The 14,715-nt window shown below is 50.0% G+C and overlaps 4 protein-coding genes across 4 annotated transcripts; 3 read left to right on the forward strand and 1 right to left on the reverse strand.

Annotated features, from left to right (window-relative positions):
- Nucleotides 1–38: 38 nt before the first annotated feature.
- N7515_004083 (uncharacterized protein) lies at nucleotides 39–2,291 on the forward strand (the record flags this gene model as incomplete). The annotated part of the gene is made up of 13 exons (XM_056664827.1): nucleotides 39–187; nucleotides 251–479; nucleotides 548–751; nucleotides 810–845; nucleotides 904–964; nucleotides 1,025–1,043; nucleotides 1,092–1,122; nucleotides 1,263–1,280; nucleotides 1,359–1,369; nucleotides 1,422–1,468; nucleotides 1,523–1,602; nucleotides 1,661–1,763; nucleotides 1,816–2,291. The coding sequence occupies 13 exons, from the start codon at nucleotides 39–41 to the stop codon at nucleotides 2,289–2,291; spliced, it is 1,464 nt and encodes a 487-aa protein (XP_056523884.1).
- Nucleotides 2,292–4,074: 1,783 nt separating this feature from the next.
- Nucleotides 4,075–5,941, forward strand: N7515_004084 (cation:proton antiporter; the record flags this gene model as incomplete). The annotated part of the gene is made up of 7 exons (XM_056664828.1): nucleotides 4,075–4,111; nucleotides 4,174–4,380; nucleotides 4,463–4,588; nucleotides 4,639–4,689; nucleotides 4,747–4,867; nucleotides 4,927–5,461; nucleotides 5,522–5,941. The coding sequence occupies 7 exons, from the start codon at nucleotides 4,075–4,077 to the stop codon at nucleotides 5,939–5,941; spliced, it is 1,497 nt and encodes a 498-aa protein (XP_056523885.1).
- Nucleotides 5,942–7,494: 1,553 nt separating this feature from the next.
- N7515_004085 (CoA-acylating methylmalonate-semialdehyde dehydrogenase) lies at nucleotides 7,495–9,147 on the reverse strand (the record flags this gene model as incomplete). The annotated part of the gene is made up of 2 exons (XM_056664829.1): nucleotides 7,495–7,902; nucleotides 8,002–9,147. 2 exons carry the CDS (start codon nucleotides 9,145–9,147, stop codon nucleotides 7,495–7,497), a joined length of 1,554 nt encoding a protein of 517 aa, XP_056523886.1.
- A 3,313-nt stretch (nucleotides 9,148–12,460) lies between these two features.
- N7515_004086 (uncharacterized protein) lies at nucleotides 12,461–12,855 on the forward strand (the record flags this gene model as incomplete). Its single annotated transcript, XM_056664830.1, has 3 exons — nucleotides 12,461–12,463; nucleotides 12,525–12,549; nucleotides 12,608–12,855. The coding sequence occupies 3 exons, from the start codon at nucleotides 12,461–12,463 to the stop codon at nucleotides 12,853–12,855; spliced, it is 276 nt and encodes a 91-aa protein (XP_056523887.1).
- Between the last annotated feature and the right edge of the window lie 1,860 nt (nucleotides 12,856–14,715).

Below are 14,715 nucleotides of genomic sequence, written 5' to 3' on the forward strand. Positions count from 1 at the left end.
CTCCATCTACATCTGGTGACCGTGCGCGACTAGACATCATGGCTGCACAGGCTAATGTGCATGCGCAGGGGGCCTCCTCAACCCAAGGCTCCCCCTCTGCAGGTCTGGCTGTGGTTGACTCTACGAGAGCTTCACAGCCTTCGCGTCTGGAGGCTTCCCCTGACCAGGAAGTCGTCCCTGCTGTCGAGTAAGTCACTCATCAACATTGGTAAATCTATATAAAGCATCGTTGTTAATTTTTCTGCGCCAGTGAACCGTGGCCAGAATTCATGGCCTGGTACCTGTCGCGGTGGCCTTGGCCCACGGAGCAGCGGGCAACGACAAGCCCGACGCCTATTCACTTCACACCCGGTTACGCCTCTTCCGCTTTGCGATGCCAGGAACAACCCAGTCTGGTTCCCCCCATCATCTCTAATATGTGTCCTGGCAACTCTCGCACCGGCCAAGGCGCCGAGGGACCCCAACATTACGTCCTTGAGGTACTCCCTTCATCCCTTCCCTGATCTACTTGTCTACTTGATATAAGCAGTTGCTAACGTTTCCACAGGATTTCCGTTTCGAGGTCTCGCGTGGGGGGAGTTTTTCGTCATCCTTGCCCCCCAACTTTGGCCAACAAAGTCCTGTGACCGTTCACCAAGGCAAGAGCGGTGGGGTTGAGACTTTGCCGACGATCAGGGAGGACACGGTAGAGTACCGTGGGCGGACAATCAGCCTCGAAAGGATTCTACATGGAACGGACGAACGTACCACGGTCAGTTAACCCCCTTCATCTATTATATTACAACATCTCACATAATGCATCGTCACAGATCATGATTCAGAACATTCCGAGATTCCTTGATTGCGTAAGTCAGATCTCATGTCTGTTAGATCTTGTGGATGCTAATACAATCCCCCCCATAGAACCAAGTGATCGAAGTCTTGAATCGAACTAGTCGTGGAGCGTACGATTTCTTGTTCTTGCGTATAGGCAAGTGAACACTCCTTGAACGATTCATTTGAATTGGAAACTAATCTTTAGCAGGAAGGCAATCGCGCTTCAAGTAAGTTTCGCGTTCCCAAAGGTCTCTTGCGAATACTCACTCTTCTAGTTTCGGTTACGCATTTGTCAACTTTGTGGATGTAAGTATTCTTTCGATTCGATCCCATTTGATCCCATTTCCTCTCCTCTCTTTATCATCATGTCTTCCGCTTCTCCGATTTTGTGTCTTTTCAGTCCCAATATTGCTTTCTTTTCGACCTTTCACTAACACGATTCATAGCCTTTGCATATTATTCGCGTGAGTTACCCCCTGTCCAGCTTGTGATACCTTGACAGCTCGCTGACCGGTTCCTTTTATCTTCACCTTGAGCTACAGGGCAAAAAATGGTATCTTTCTCTTGAATGTAGCAGTTACATACCCGCTTGCTAACCATTATAGGCCCGGCTGTCAATATGCGGAGGAGCCAGTGAAATTCTGCTATGCCGGTACGTGCCCCCAGTCGTGATAATCAGGTATGGGTATCTGATAGGATTCAAAAGTGGTTCAAGGAAAGGAAGATCTGGTGAACTCATGCCACCAGAACTCAGTTATGACCCGACCTCCTGAGGAGCGACCCAAGGTACGATCAACGAATGCCTCTCTAGTCCCCTTCAAGCGGCAATACTGACTGACTGCAGGTGTTCTTTACTAACGGTCGCTTTGCAGGCTCGCAGGCACCATTTCCTCGCCCGGACGCCGCCAGTTCCCTGCGTGGCGCCCTTACCAGCACCACCCAGCAAGGTAAAGCTCCTGTCTCCTGGCCAAAAAAAAAAGGATCTGACCTTTCTCACAGGTGTCGATAACAATGAATCTCAAAGCCAAGATACAGTTGCGCCACCACACACCCGGAATAGTTCGAATGTGCAGAACCCATATCAGAGACTGCTTCCTCGGCCATCGAGTCGTGTTACCCGTTATCCTGCTGCAGGATCATTGCCCCAGCGTATCCCAGCGGACTTTTCCATAACCAGGGAGGGCAATCCAACCATGCGCCCCTCTGTGGGACGATCTTTGCCTGGGCACATCCGTTTTGATTCCCCATTCCCTGGAACAGAGCGCGATCCGCTCCCCTCTACGGCACGGTCATTGTTCCAGAACGTTGCTCCTGCTTCCCAGACCCTTGCTCCTGCCTCCCCCTCAGGGGGGTCGGTCGCACGCCTAGGCTACCGCTCTTGGGGACAACCCATTCGCTCTTGGGCGCAACGACGTCGCGCCCAGTGGTCATCTTCGACCGAAAAGGATTCTCCTTCCACGCGGGAAGGCAAGTAGGCGTTTCTAGTTTTCCAGTATTTCAATTTTTCCGTTTTTCAGCTTTTCTTTTTTTTTCAGAGGGAATTTGCCGAGGAAGATTGAAGATTTGATCTCGTTGAGGATCACTCAGTGTCTTGTCCCTTAGTTTCTTTTTCCGTTTATCTCTTAGCCTATTGAAATGGAATGGACCTTTGCAATGCTTTCATAAGGGTATATTATTGGTAAAAGCATCCAGTTCGGCAGCCCGGCTCGCATAATGATTCGATGTACGTAGGTTTGGCCTCACTGGCGCCCCCGCCGCCTTCCAGAGGTACATCAACCAGGTATTGCAAGGACACCTCGATGAGTTTGTATCGGGCAGCTTACGTCGATGACATAAGTATCTACTCGAATGGCTCCCTCGAAGACCACCGAGAGAAAGTGAAGCAGGTGCTCGAAAAGCTCAAGCGCGCGGGCCTACAGTGTGACATCGCGAAGTCTGAATTCGAACAAGATTCCGTCAAATACCTCCAATTTATCATACGCGTAGGCGACTGTGTCTGCGTCGCCCCAAAGAAATACTGATAGTCGCAAAGGTAATACAACCAGTATCGACTAGAGCTTTCGTGAACTGAAGTTCATTTAACTGAACATCCACATAGGACTGTCGACTCTGGGCTGAAAGCTGCTTTACTCCTGGCCTCGCCATAAATCATCAAGGCACAGGAGATCATACAAGAAGCCCAAGAGAAGGGGGTCAAGGAACAGACCTGAGATGTATCCCGAGCACTCGGGCGCTGCTGTGTCATGATACAGACAAGGCAATTCCTCAAGTTAGGAGCATGGGACTGCACACGTGAAGCACATGCAGTTGATCAAGTGTCTCGTCTATGATAAACTGGCCGAGCTCAAGTTCGGGTTTATGAAACTGAGCAAGCTCCAAGCATGTTTCTCCTCAGCCTGCGCCATTATCAGGTGGTAAAGAAGGAATTTGAGGCCCCAGCGATGTTGTTCATGTATCTGCTGAAGTACCATACCAACCCTTTCCCGATCAGACAACCCGCGGGCATAGGGGTAATTGTTTGGGAGATCATGCGGCGCTGTTTGCGAACGACGCGGGGAGTGATCGACAGGCAGGTTGTCGAGAGATACTTGACGAAAGTCGGAAAGTATATTGATTCAAGTAATCTCAGATGCGTTAAGGAGGAAAGAGAAAGGAGAAGGAAAACTAGCTACTGTGTATTTGTGGGAGAACTCCGGAATCCGGATAGTGTGTAGTGGTCAGGTGACAGGCAGATCACGTGACTGATGATCAGAGTACCTTGGTTGGTTACAGGAAAGACATACATAACTTCCACTTCATATCTACAATCGAACATGGTCAGGTCTGTGGTTGTTGAGATATTATTGATGGCGAAATTAAACGCACCGAGTGGTGGCACTGCTGAGGTCTGTGACGATACCCAATTTTTACTGTGTATGTACTACTCAAAACACAATGTGGCTGACCCTATCGTGGTTAGGTTGGTCATGTGAGCATGATCCAGCCAATCAGTGAGGTGCATGCATGCTGAGGTAACGTTTTCGGCGTCATTTTCACAGGTCCACATATTCTACTCGTAATTACCGTGTAAGGCAAATACCTTGGTGGGTACAAGCCTTTGCCTTTCGTTTCTGGTAATCCTGTGGCTTAGGTTTTCGAATCCACCGACGATTGCAATGGACTACTCCGTACTGTACTCTTCAACACTTCTTCAATGCCACACTCTTCTTCATTCTTCAATCTTGTTCCTTCCTACAAGGTGAAATAAAAGCGTCGAGCATGGCCGGTGGTTTCCTCCCATACCACGAACCTGGAAGTATGTACACAAGCATATGCCGATTGACCTCGACTCATTTCCTCACTGATCAATCCCTGCAGCTGTCGATATCCTCATTATCGTTTCTTTCTTCTTTTTCCTTTCTCTTGCAAGATGGGTCTCCGCAACGGTAATCCAGGCCGGAATCATAGGTCAAATCGCCGTCGGCATCATCTACGGTGTACCCCTGGCCAATATCCTTCAACATCACTGGCAAGAGACCTTCGTTACTCTTGGATATGTCGGTCTCATTTTGATCATTTTTGAGGGTGAGCGGAAATTTCATCTTGGCATTCTTGGCTGGTTGCTTGGCATCACTTCTTTTCCTGATACTGATGTCATCCCTTCTAGGCGGTCTTGGCGCCCGTGTGGACTTGCTCAAGCAGAACTTCACTTTGAGTATGATCGGCGCCGCAACTGGAGTTTTATTTCCTATTGGTCTTTCATACCTTTTGCTTTTTCTCGGCTTCGGATATGGTTGGTTTTATCTGCCTCAGTTTCTACAGCAAACGGCTAACATGGACTAGGTGCGGTCGAGACCTTCATCATCGGCGCATCTCTTTCCGCTACTTCACTCGGTAAGCTATCTTCCTAGCAATTCGGTTGAGTATGTCTCGATTGCTGATAAATATTAGGAACCACCTTTGCTGTGATCAGCTCTGCGTCCGACACAGTCAACCTCGCCGAGACTCGAGTAGGATCAGTTCTGGTGAGCGCGGCTGTTATCGACGATGTTGTAGGACTTGTCATGTTAAGGTGTGTTACTTATCTGCACTAGGGTATGGCGTATGGTTTTTAGCTAACCGTTTAAACAGTGTGATTGGTGATTTGGGCAAACTTTCAGGTGACGGTGATGTCAACCTGGGATGGCTCATCGGGCGTCCCATAGTGGCATCGATAGGCATGGCCGTCATGACTCCTATCGTTACTAAATGGGTTTTTGCGCCATTCTTTCGAAAGTTCATTGAATACCGCTTTGCGCGTTTCGACCATATCTCCAACATCATCCTTATGACGCTTGTTCTTTCGGCTTTTGTTGCCATCGCTGGCTTTACAGGTACATCCGTCTTATTCGGTGCCTTCCTGGCGGGTGTATTTCTTACATACATACCGAGCAAGCACCCCGAGGGACCATTTGTCGTTCTAAGCCGCGAACAAGGCGAGCGCGAGGCCGATAAAAGTCCCACTTTCATTCACACCTTTGAGAAATACCTATTGGGACCCCAGCAGTATTTAATGGAACCGATGTTCTTCTCAAGTATCGGATTCGCCATTCCGTTCTTGAAGCTGTGGACCGGGGAACGAATTTGGAAAGGGGTAGTCTTTACTCTCCTGATGGCGTTTGCAAAGGTATGATACCCTTACCTAAGAGTTGGTTTTGTGGCGACTGAATTTAACATAACTATCTAGTGCATCGTCGGAATCTGGGTCCCCATATGGCAACTAGCGGGTAGAAACTCTCAGAAAGAGTCACACGAAGAGCAGAAACCGCAGGGTGAGCCAAAAAATGATGTCTCCGACCCAAACGATGAAGAGCATAGCGATCAGGAGAATGGGAAGACGTGGCAACAGGTCTGGCTGGCCGCAACGCTATTGGGATCTGCCATGGTAGCACGTGGTGAGATTGGGCTTTTGATCATCGAAATCGGACACAACGAAACTCCATACGTCAGTGACGAAGGCTTCTATACTGGCGTCTGGGCCATCCTTTTGAATACCATCATTGGCCCAGTCTCCGTCGGTCTTCTGGTTCGATTCTACGCGCACAAGCTCGCAGGGGGGCTTGGGGAGTGCAGCGTGCTCCACTGCCTGTCTCGGGCCATAGCATGACTGGCCAAGGTGCGGTATAGACGTTTGTGCGAATATTACATAGATTGGAAGAATATGGATATACATAGAACTTGTACATAGAAGACTCAAGCCCGGCCTGCGGCTCGGTGGGAGACAAATCACCCAGGTAACACGTTAAGCGTGTATCTGCAAGTGTTAACTGCATACAAAAGTGAACATGGCATGTGTACAGTGTCTTTAATAAACCAGTTGCATTTCAAAGACATCGGACGGGACGGTGTGCAACCAAGAACCCCAAGCTCTATAACCGAATAGCATCATGCCTATAATGCAACCAGCCCCGGGCTTCCTACCATTGTCCTTATGTTGAAGTTATGGCTGTCTTTCAAGCTTGAGGGTGCTGATACTTGTCGAACCCCGAAACCGGTATTGACGGGCGCCCACCTGGGCAGTGTGACACCCTGCCGGGAGAGCATTCAAGCACCTGGAAAACCGGCAATGTGGTCGAGGGAAGGAACGAAGACAACTCAGCTCCTTCTACACATAACACTGGAGACAAATACCTATGTCCCACGTGGACAACTCACGTGGACAGCTCATAACTGTGTCACAGACTCACAGTGTCTGTAGGGATGTCGCGTGACCTCGTCGATAAATATCGCCTTCGCCTCCGTCCTCTTTCTTCTTCTTCTTCTTCTTCTTCTTCTCCTTCTCCTCAGTGTTTGGCATTACCGCTGCTTTGGTGTCTGTGATCACGAAGACAGGCACCACAGATGGTCCTCACGCATTGCACATCGCGTGAGGACTATCTGGTCGCGGGCAACCGACGATAGGCATAATTTTTGGCACTTCCCCCAGACACCCCCCTAATGAGGGGCCCATCTTTTCATCAATCCTCGAGCCAGTGGCACGGGATCGGAGAAGGGATCTTTGTGGCTCGTAGCTTCGCTGCCAGCCTATTGGTCTTGTTTCCAACGCATGAAGATTTTCAGCGGTCTTTCGTAGTGTCAACTGTCAACTGTCAACGTATGTTTCCTGTATGACGTAGGTAGATCCCGACCCACGTGTCGCGCGTCGCGGACCGACCCGCTTCCGCTTTTCGGAGTACTACCAGGGAGCGCCCTCCGTGTCCAAGTTCTTGGAAAATGTCTAGTTATACATGGAGAGCAGTTAATTTATACACAGTAAGAGTGAGAACTTAAGAAGCTTGTGAGCACGTATACCTATGTTCCAATACCCTGGCGAGGGAGCCCAGTTCCAGACGCATGTTTGGCGAGCTTTCCGCCAACTGGCGAGGCTATATCCCTACGAATTGCCCCAATAATCCCACGGTTATGGCAACCTAGCTCAACATGCAACGGCTCAAGGATATTCAAGAGGCTCTGAATTCTCGTGGGATCTATACCTCCAAGGCTCCAAGGGTCTGTGGAAGATAGTTATTCGCAAAGCTACCTCTGTATAAAGGAAAGGCAAAGTGGTTGCTCCAACATCATACCTAATGCTCCGCATGCAATGCGTTTCAAATACCATAAAAGGATGCAGGACATATGTAATATGACATTTAAGGATCTCTAACAATCAGCCCAGCAAACTCAGACCATGGATGTGGGTTTCTCAAGCTCAGTCGCATCTTCCGTCCTCCAAAGCGATGTAACAGTTTTCCACTGCGTATAGAAACGGAGGCCGTCCTTGCCATAGAAGTTCAGCAGACCAGTTCCTGCGACGCTGCGCTTACTGCCAGTAAAAGAGAACATCGGAAGAGGGACGGGAATGGGAACGTTAATTCCAACCTGTCCGGCCTCGACTCGCTTTTGGAAGTGTGTCGCGCTAGAACCTGACTGGGTGAAGATGACTGCGCCATTGCCCCATTCGTTGCTGTTTATCAGGTCGATTGCGCTGTTGATTGTATCGGCCTCGATGCAGAGCAGTACAGGACCGAAGATTTCTTCCCTATAGCATTTCATTGTGGGTTTTACGCCGGTGATAACGGTTGGGCCGACCTTTTCAGGAGATATGTTAGTAAAATCAATGAGATGTATCGCCCGCGACATCGAGTCTGGTCATGTAGGGCCGTGTCTTAGGTAAGGGAAGGCACGCACCCAGTTTCCATTAGGGAAGCCCTCGGGCTTGAAGTCCCGACCATCTAGGGCAATGGTAGCGCCCTCCTTCTCTGCACTGGTGATGAGATCGATGCAGCGGTCACGGCTTTGGGGAGTAATCAATGGACCGAGATCAGAGCGCGCGTTGAAACCGCTGCCAGCCTGGTATCCCTTGGCATTCTCAACCAACTCGGGGATCCATTCACGAGCCGAACCAACCGTCACCAAAACACTCAGCGCCATGCAACGCTGACCAGCCGCACCAAAGGCAGCACCGGCAATGGCACCTAAAGCGTGCTTCTTGTTGCTATCTGGGAGAAGGGCTGCGTGGTTCTTGGCTCCCAGATTGGCCTGGACACGCTTTCCATTCGCGGTGCCGCGGTCATAGATATATTCGCCAACCTTATTTGAGCCGACGAAGGAGATAGCTTTGATTTCTGGTGCGTCCAAGATGAAGTCCACAGCGGGCTTAGACCCGTGAATGACATTCACCACACCCGGTGGGAAACCGGCTTTCTTGCAGAGCTCGGCGATGATCATTGTGGCTCCAGGTGCACGCTCGGTTGGTTTTAGGATCATGCAGTTGCCAGTGACGATGGCGATAGGGAGACTCCATAGTGGGATCATGGCGGGGAAATTGAAGGGACAGATAGCCGCAACGACGCCCAGGGGTAGACGATAGGAGCGAGTCTCCATATCTTTGGCCACCTCGAGGACCTCGCCGGGAAGCTGCGTGGTAATGCCGCAGGCAGTCTCGCACACCTGCAATCCGCGCAAAACGTCACCTTTCGCGTCGGCCAAGGTCTTGCCTTGTTCTGTAACAATTGAAAGTGCTAGGTTATCCATATTCTCGCGGACCAGGTGGGTCAACTTGAAGATCATCTCTTGTCGCTTCATGATGCTGGTATCTCGCCATGCGGGGAAGGCATTTTGGGCTGCGATCACTGCGGCTTTGCACTCGTCGGGGGTTGCTTCGGGGACTCGAGAGACGAGATGGTTTGTTGCAGGGTCATGGACCTCGATCCAGGAAGTGGTTTTGGACGATACGAGTTCGTTGTTGATGAAGTTCTGGGCATCATAGATGGTATCGGGCTTGTCGTGGCCGCTCTTATAATTCAGGGTCAGAAGTGCTGTGTCGGAAGCCATGATGTCTAGTCAAGAGTATCTGAGCTACTGGAGATGAAAGTGAGGATATTCCAGAAGTCTTACAATATTTTGGTTCAAGGGAATGGAGGCGGTCTATTTAAATGCTGGCCGTGGCCAAGTGCGGGGAAGTAAAAGCAACTGGGCCGGGCCTGCGCAGGACCTGAGCCGGGTGTCATGAGATGATAAACAAAAGACCTGAGCATTGAAGTCGACTTTACACGCGCATCAAAGACACCTTAACCAGAAATATCACAGAGAAAAGAAGCATTATCGGACAAGAGTCAATGCTGGGGAAGCTGATAGATCTACGGCTAGCTAGTAGTACTACCCTGATGGCTGATCCGCTCCAAAATTAGAGTTTCGGCGTAGTTTCGGCGCTTTCCGGCCTAAACTAATCTCTCAGTCTCTGCCCTTCCACCTCAATGCGGCTCTTACGATAAGCCCTACAGCCCTACCCCTTAATTGATCTAACCAAGGCTGTCTTGAATTACTGTAGTACTCCGTATACCTGCGCACCTTTCAACGAAGTAAATTGTAATTGTAGGGGTGGGTTCACCTCACCATTGTCAGAACCATCAGTGCCGGAGGGGAAATGTTGTGTTTGCCAAGATGCCTTTTCATATTAGACGTTGAAGTTTGCCTCGCGGAATCGGAGATGTTCACGTCTAATATGAAAAGGCATCTTGGGAGACACAACATTTCCCTCTCCGGCACTGACGGTTCTGACAATGGTGAGGTGAAGCAGCCTTCCGTGGCTGGCCTGTTCAGGAAGGGGGAAGCAGTTGGAATAGCAAAACTGCTGGAGCGAAACTTGTTACGATGGACCGTCTTGGACAACATGGCTTTTGCGGCGATCGAGTCACCAGCGTTTCAACAAATTTTCCGCGACATTCCAGGGGTCACACTGCCCCTCAATTCCCGAAGGACCCTCGGTCTGTGATGACGAAGGTTGTGAATGTGAGTTCAATTCCTTTTACCTAAGGCAACAAGACTAGAGAGGAAAGAAAAGAGAAGAAGAGAGGAGAAAAAAGGGGTAAAGAAGAATACAGCCGAGATCTTCCTATCACGTGATACGTTCCTTCCTCCTAGTCCTCGTTCTATGTGCTCTCGTCACACGGTCGTCGAATTGAAGCTGAATTCAATCAGTGCAGAGAACAACTGACCAGCTTGCTGGCCAACACGTGTCAGAAAATTGCATTGTCGTTGGACGTGTGGACCAGCAAGAATTCATTGCTGATATTTGGGATGATTTGTCACTGGATAGACAGTATCTGATCGAGCGAGGCTTTGCTACCGAGTATTCCGCTCTTATTTTTCTTGTAGCACGCTCAGTGTCAGGCCCACTGGGCCACCATAACTATTTGGGCTTCCAAAGGGTGAGTCAAACCAAACTCTACAGTAGTGTTACCGTGTGATTGATGTTGCCCAGAACATGTATTTCTCAGCATTGTTGAACCCACACCCACTAAGCATCCTTTGCAGATCACCTCAACGCAAGGGACCCAGCGCACACAAAGGTTTATTTCAGGATCAAACAATTCCTCGACCAGCAATAGTGAAAGACCGCTGAAGGACAGGAGAACAATGGAAAACCAATATGGATGTCTCGTTGTCGTTGCTGCCCGTCGGTATACCGACTTCACAATGTCACATTTTTATACGATGTAGGTGGGTACAGCATCGTCATATGGCTCCATCAATGACAACATTCTCCATATAAAATCCTATTTCTCAAATATGTAGGGCCGATGCCCTAGACCCCTAGCGATCGTATTTAAAGTCACTCAGGGCCATCGTGATTTGAACATGAAGGCTACCTAGACCCTTAACTCGGGATCATCTCAGTCATATGTTCTTCCTGGCATAGGATTCCCGTTCTCTTCACAACGGAATACGAAAACGCCATTCATTCCTCGCTCCATTGAATATACAACTAACAGACAGGGATCATAGCCACTGTAAAGCAATGACCGAACCCAAAAGCACCTGACTCGCTGCAAATCCAGGAACAATCTTCCCAAGTACCAAATATGGTAACTTCCCGCCACATGGCGGCCGTGGCTCATACCTACTAGTGGGAACCATGGAACAGCGACTTGACCAACCAGACCAGGTAAGACATCCTTTGAATATCAACATGGCAATATCCCCGCAACAACCCTCTATGATGATCGACCACTTCCCTTTCTGCAAAGGAATTTGTTGAACCAGAGTCATATCTACATTAAACAATTGGTCTCTGAGTTACACTTGCGGCACAATTCTGTCATACTCGTTTCAAATCTATGTGAACTTTTGCTGATTTGACTATCTTGCACAGGCGACCTAGAGAGAAAAGGAATGGATCTGATATACAAAATGGCTTCTTCCCCTCAAGTCCTAGGCCTGGTCGAGCGTCACAAGAACTGTTTCAACATCGCAACTTGGAAGGACACGTATTCAGGGAGAATGGCAGTAATTTGTATCAGTGTACCACGTAAAGGGGTTTGTATGGCGGAGATAGACGATGCATGAGGCATTCGTGTCACGATCTAGGCTTTGGGTCTTTTCTCTTAAGGTAGTGTATGCAAAATGGGAGTTTGAATATGGGATCGTGAATTCAACTCGCTAATTGTAGGATAATTGTCCAATCGAGAACTACGTACATTCATTCGTACCAGGCAGCGAGAAAGTCAAACATGAGGTTGGGGATGAGTGATGACATCCTTACTCGTCCTTGCCTGCATCCTCAGGCACCAGAGCCGCAGCTATGTCAAGACGAGGAGTCACGCCTAACAATCACTTTGCTGCTGGCACTATTGACGGCAAATATGATGGACTTCAGTTGAGTCCGACTCATAGCGCATTCTTCTCAGTTGACCAAGCCATAGGCATACAAAGCCTTATGCTTGGAACGCGGTGTCCTTCCTGGAATTGAGAGGCAGCCATGGCAAGGACTCGGCTGAAGGAAGGAGCCCGTCTCAATCAGACCATTCCAACTTCCCCTCGTTGGGGGTCAAAACTCAAAAGTAAAGATCCCCCGCCAATCGACGTTTTCCCACTCCACGTGCTCCACACATAAGCTTGGTGGAAGTCTTCGGGAACTTGTAATTCTTCAACCAACATGGCATTTATGAACCCCAGGTGACTACAGACTGGATGGGATGATCTTTTTTGTTTCTCGATGGTTTCTCGATGGTTCGGAGTCCCTTTGACTTTTGAGACCTGACTCGTGAGAGTGCTGAAAGCCCATTCGACACCGGCAAGGGGATGGAAGTGAAGCAAGATGTTCACGGCTTCGTTTCCCGAACGAACCTCTCCGCAACAATTGACCATGGTGATCGCCCGCCTACCTGGACGAGCGAATCAAAGTCGACCAATTCAAATTTGCCCTGGAGGACGGTTCTCCCAAGATCACCAAGGGTAAGCATTTCCCATCACTCAACTTACGTTGACCAGGGCAAAGCTAATCATCGCTCAGACGGTGTGAGTGTCGCCAAGGCCATTCAGCTCAAGGAGGGCAAGACTCTTGAGAACGAGCTGGAGGTCGGTGATGGAGTAGGGGGAAGTGTAACCACGGTCGAAGGGCATACCCTCGGTGACCCTAAGTCCCAGAAGGTCGAGTTCGAGAAGCCCCTGATCCTGCTTTCCGAGAAGAAGATCTCTGCCGTTCAGGACATCCTCCTGCCCTTCTTGAGGCCTCCACCACTCTCCGCCGATCTTCTCTGAATATGGGCACCATGATAGAGGGCGTCGCAAAGACCAGCCTTAAGGCCAGGCGCCAGTGCTTATCGTCTTTGATAAAATGGACGGGGGTAAGATCAGAGAACACAGACGGGGCATAAAGCATAGCAGAGGGAATCCATAGCTCCATACATCGAATCCGCCACATGCTCTGTTGACGAAACCGACGACTTCGAACTCTTCCACAAGCCCATTGTTCTGGCATACATTTCCATCAATGAGACGGACGGAAATATGATATGCACACCAGGGAGGGACTCGATACCGAACGAGGAAGATCTCGTACCCCGAAGAACCCTCTCTTGCACTTCTTCGACCGGATTTGCGCGTCTGCCGGTCGACTTGTTTGGCCTACGCTCGACTCGGCGAGGACCGGGCCCTCATCCGAGAACGAGGGCGACAAAGGATACGAGAGACCTTTGCGGCACTTGGAAAAGTTGCCGGAGGAAGGAAATCAGCAGGTACGAGGTATTATGAGATCCGGTGACGGGACGAGTCTCGGTGGGTCCCGCCTGGCTTGCGAACTGTACTGGAACGCGGAGGGCATGCCGCAGCCTTGATGGCTGCCCTCAGCCGAGGGATAGCTATCCCGACCTGTCATACCGAAGGGCAAACACGTTAGCCATCAAACAGTTCATGTCGTTCCAGTCAAGATGGGTATCGATAACTTACCGAGGTGTTCAGTCGAGTCCATGCATCACCCGATCGCCACCGTGGGATCGGCGTCGAGTAGATGAGCCGAATCCCATCATTTGCTGCTCACACGGACAACGATCGGAGCGTTCCTCGTGGATGGTCGGCGAGCAGAAGATGCCTGCTCAGTCCCTGTGTTGGCTCCAGTCATCAGTGTCAGCTTTCGTCATGGAAAGGGGTGAAAGAAGATGAAGGATATGAAAAGGGGTGAAAGGAGATGAAGGGATATGAGAAAGCATGGAAGGTGATGGCGGGATGCTTACCAACAGACGAGGGGTCAAGTCCCCTCCGAGGCAGCGAGGCTGTCGAGGCATCAAGGCCGTCGAGGCATCAAGGCCGCCGAATCCCCGTCGAGACAGCGCGGCCGCCGGGGGAAGGACGCGCTTGGGCCCTTCATTTCTACTTGGACGTCATGAGGCGCCTCATCAACCGATTCCGCAGACCAGATCAACCAGGACCTTCGTTGTGGTAGGTATATTGATTGTTCTTGGGATGAAGGTTGATGGGGGATAGACTGAGAAAGGAGAAGATAAAGTGAGAGGGAGGGAGGGTACGGCACCTCACGCGACACATGATGAGACCAGCAAACCGGAAGAGCAACCATGGGGAGCACTCAACATGGCAACCTGGAACGACATAAGCGCCTACTATACCTTAGACATAAAGGGATCGTTTAGGCGAGTGCATTGGAGGGTTGTGTCGCATCATGCTGTGAGTTGCGTTGCGGGTCACACTTCACGACGACATCATATCCATTGGCCTTCGTATCTGAACAATGGTCCAAGGTAGGTGGAGAACTCACCAGATTCCTTTTGTCAAACGGTTAGTCTTCTCCCATTTTCACTCCGGTATCTACCTATACGACACATGGGACTATGGAGTGTCCTGGGTTGACTGGTGGATCTGCTAATCGATTGAGAACAACTACAAGAGCCATGGAATGGTTTCAGTCAACCATGAGTTATGACAAAGTGAAATGCGTCCCGGTGAGTCGTGGGGTGCACTTTTCGTACTGACATCCATCTCAAACCCAAGTAGACGCCGAAAGACGGCCCGGCAGAGCACTCAGAGTCTCAGACCAGCAGCAGATCGGAGGGGAAAACAGTCGTTTGATCTATGGTGAATGCATCAAACGACATTCTACATGCTGCA

The sequence above is a fragment of the Penicillium bovifimosum genome, assembly GCF_028826915.1.
Source record: "Penicillium bovifimosum strain IBT 22155 chromosome Unknown utg000003l_segment0_segment0, whole genome shotgun sequence".
Lineage (NCBI taxonomy): Eukaryota > Fungi > Ascomycota > Eurotiomycetes > Eurotiales > Aspergillaceae > Penicillium > Penicillium bovifimosum.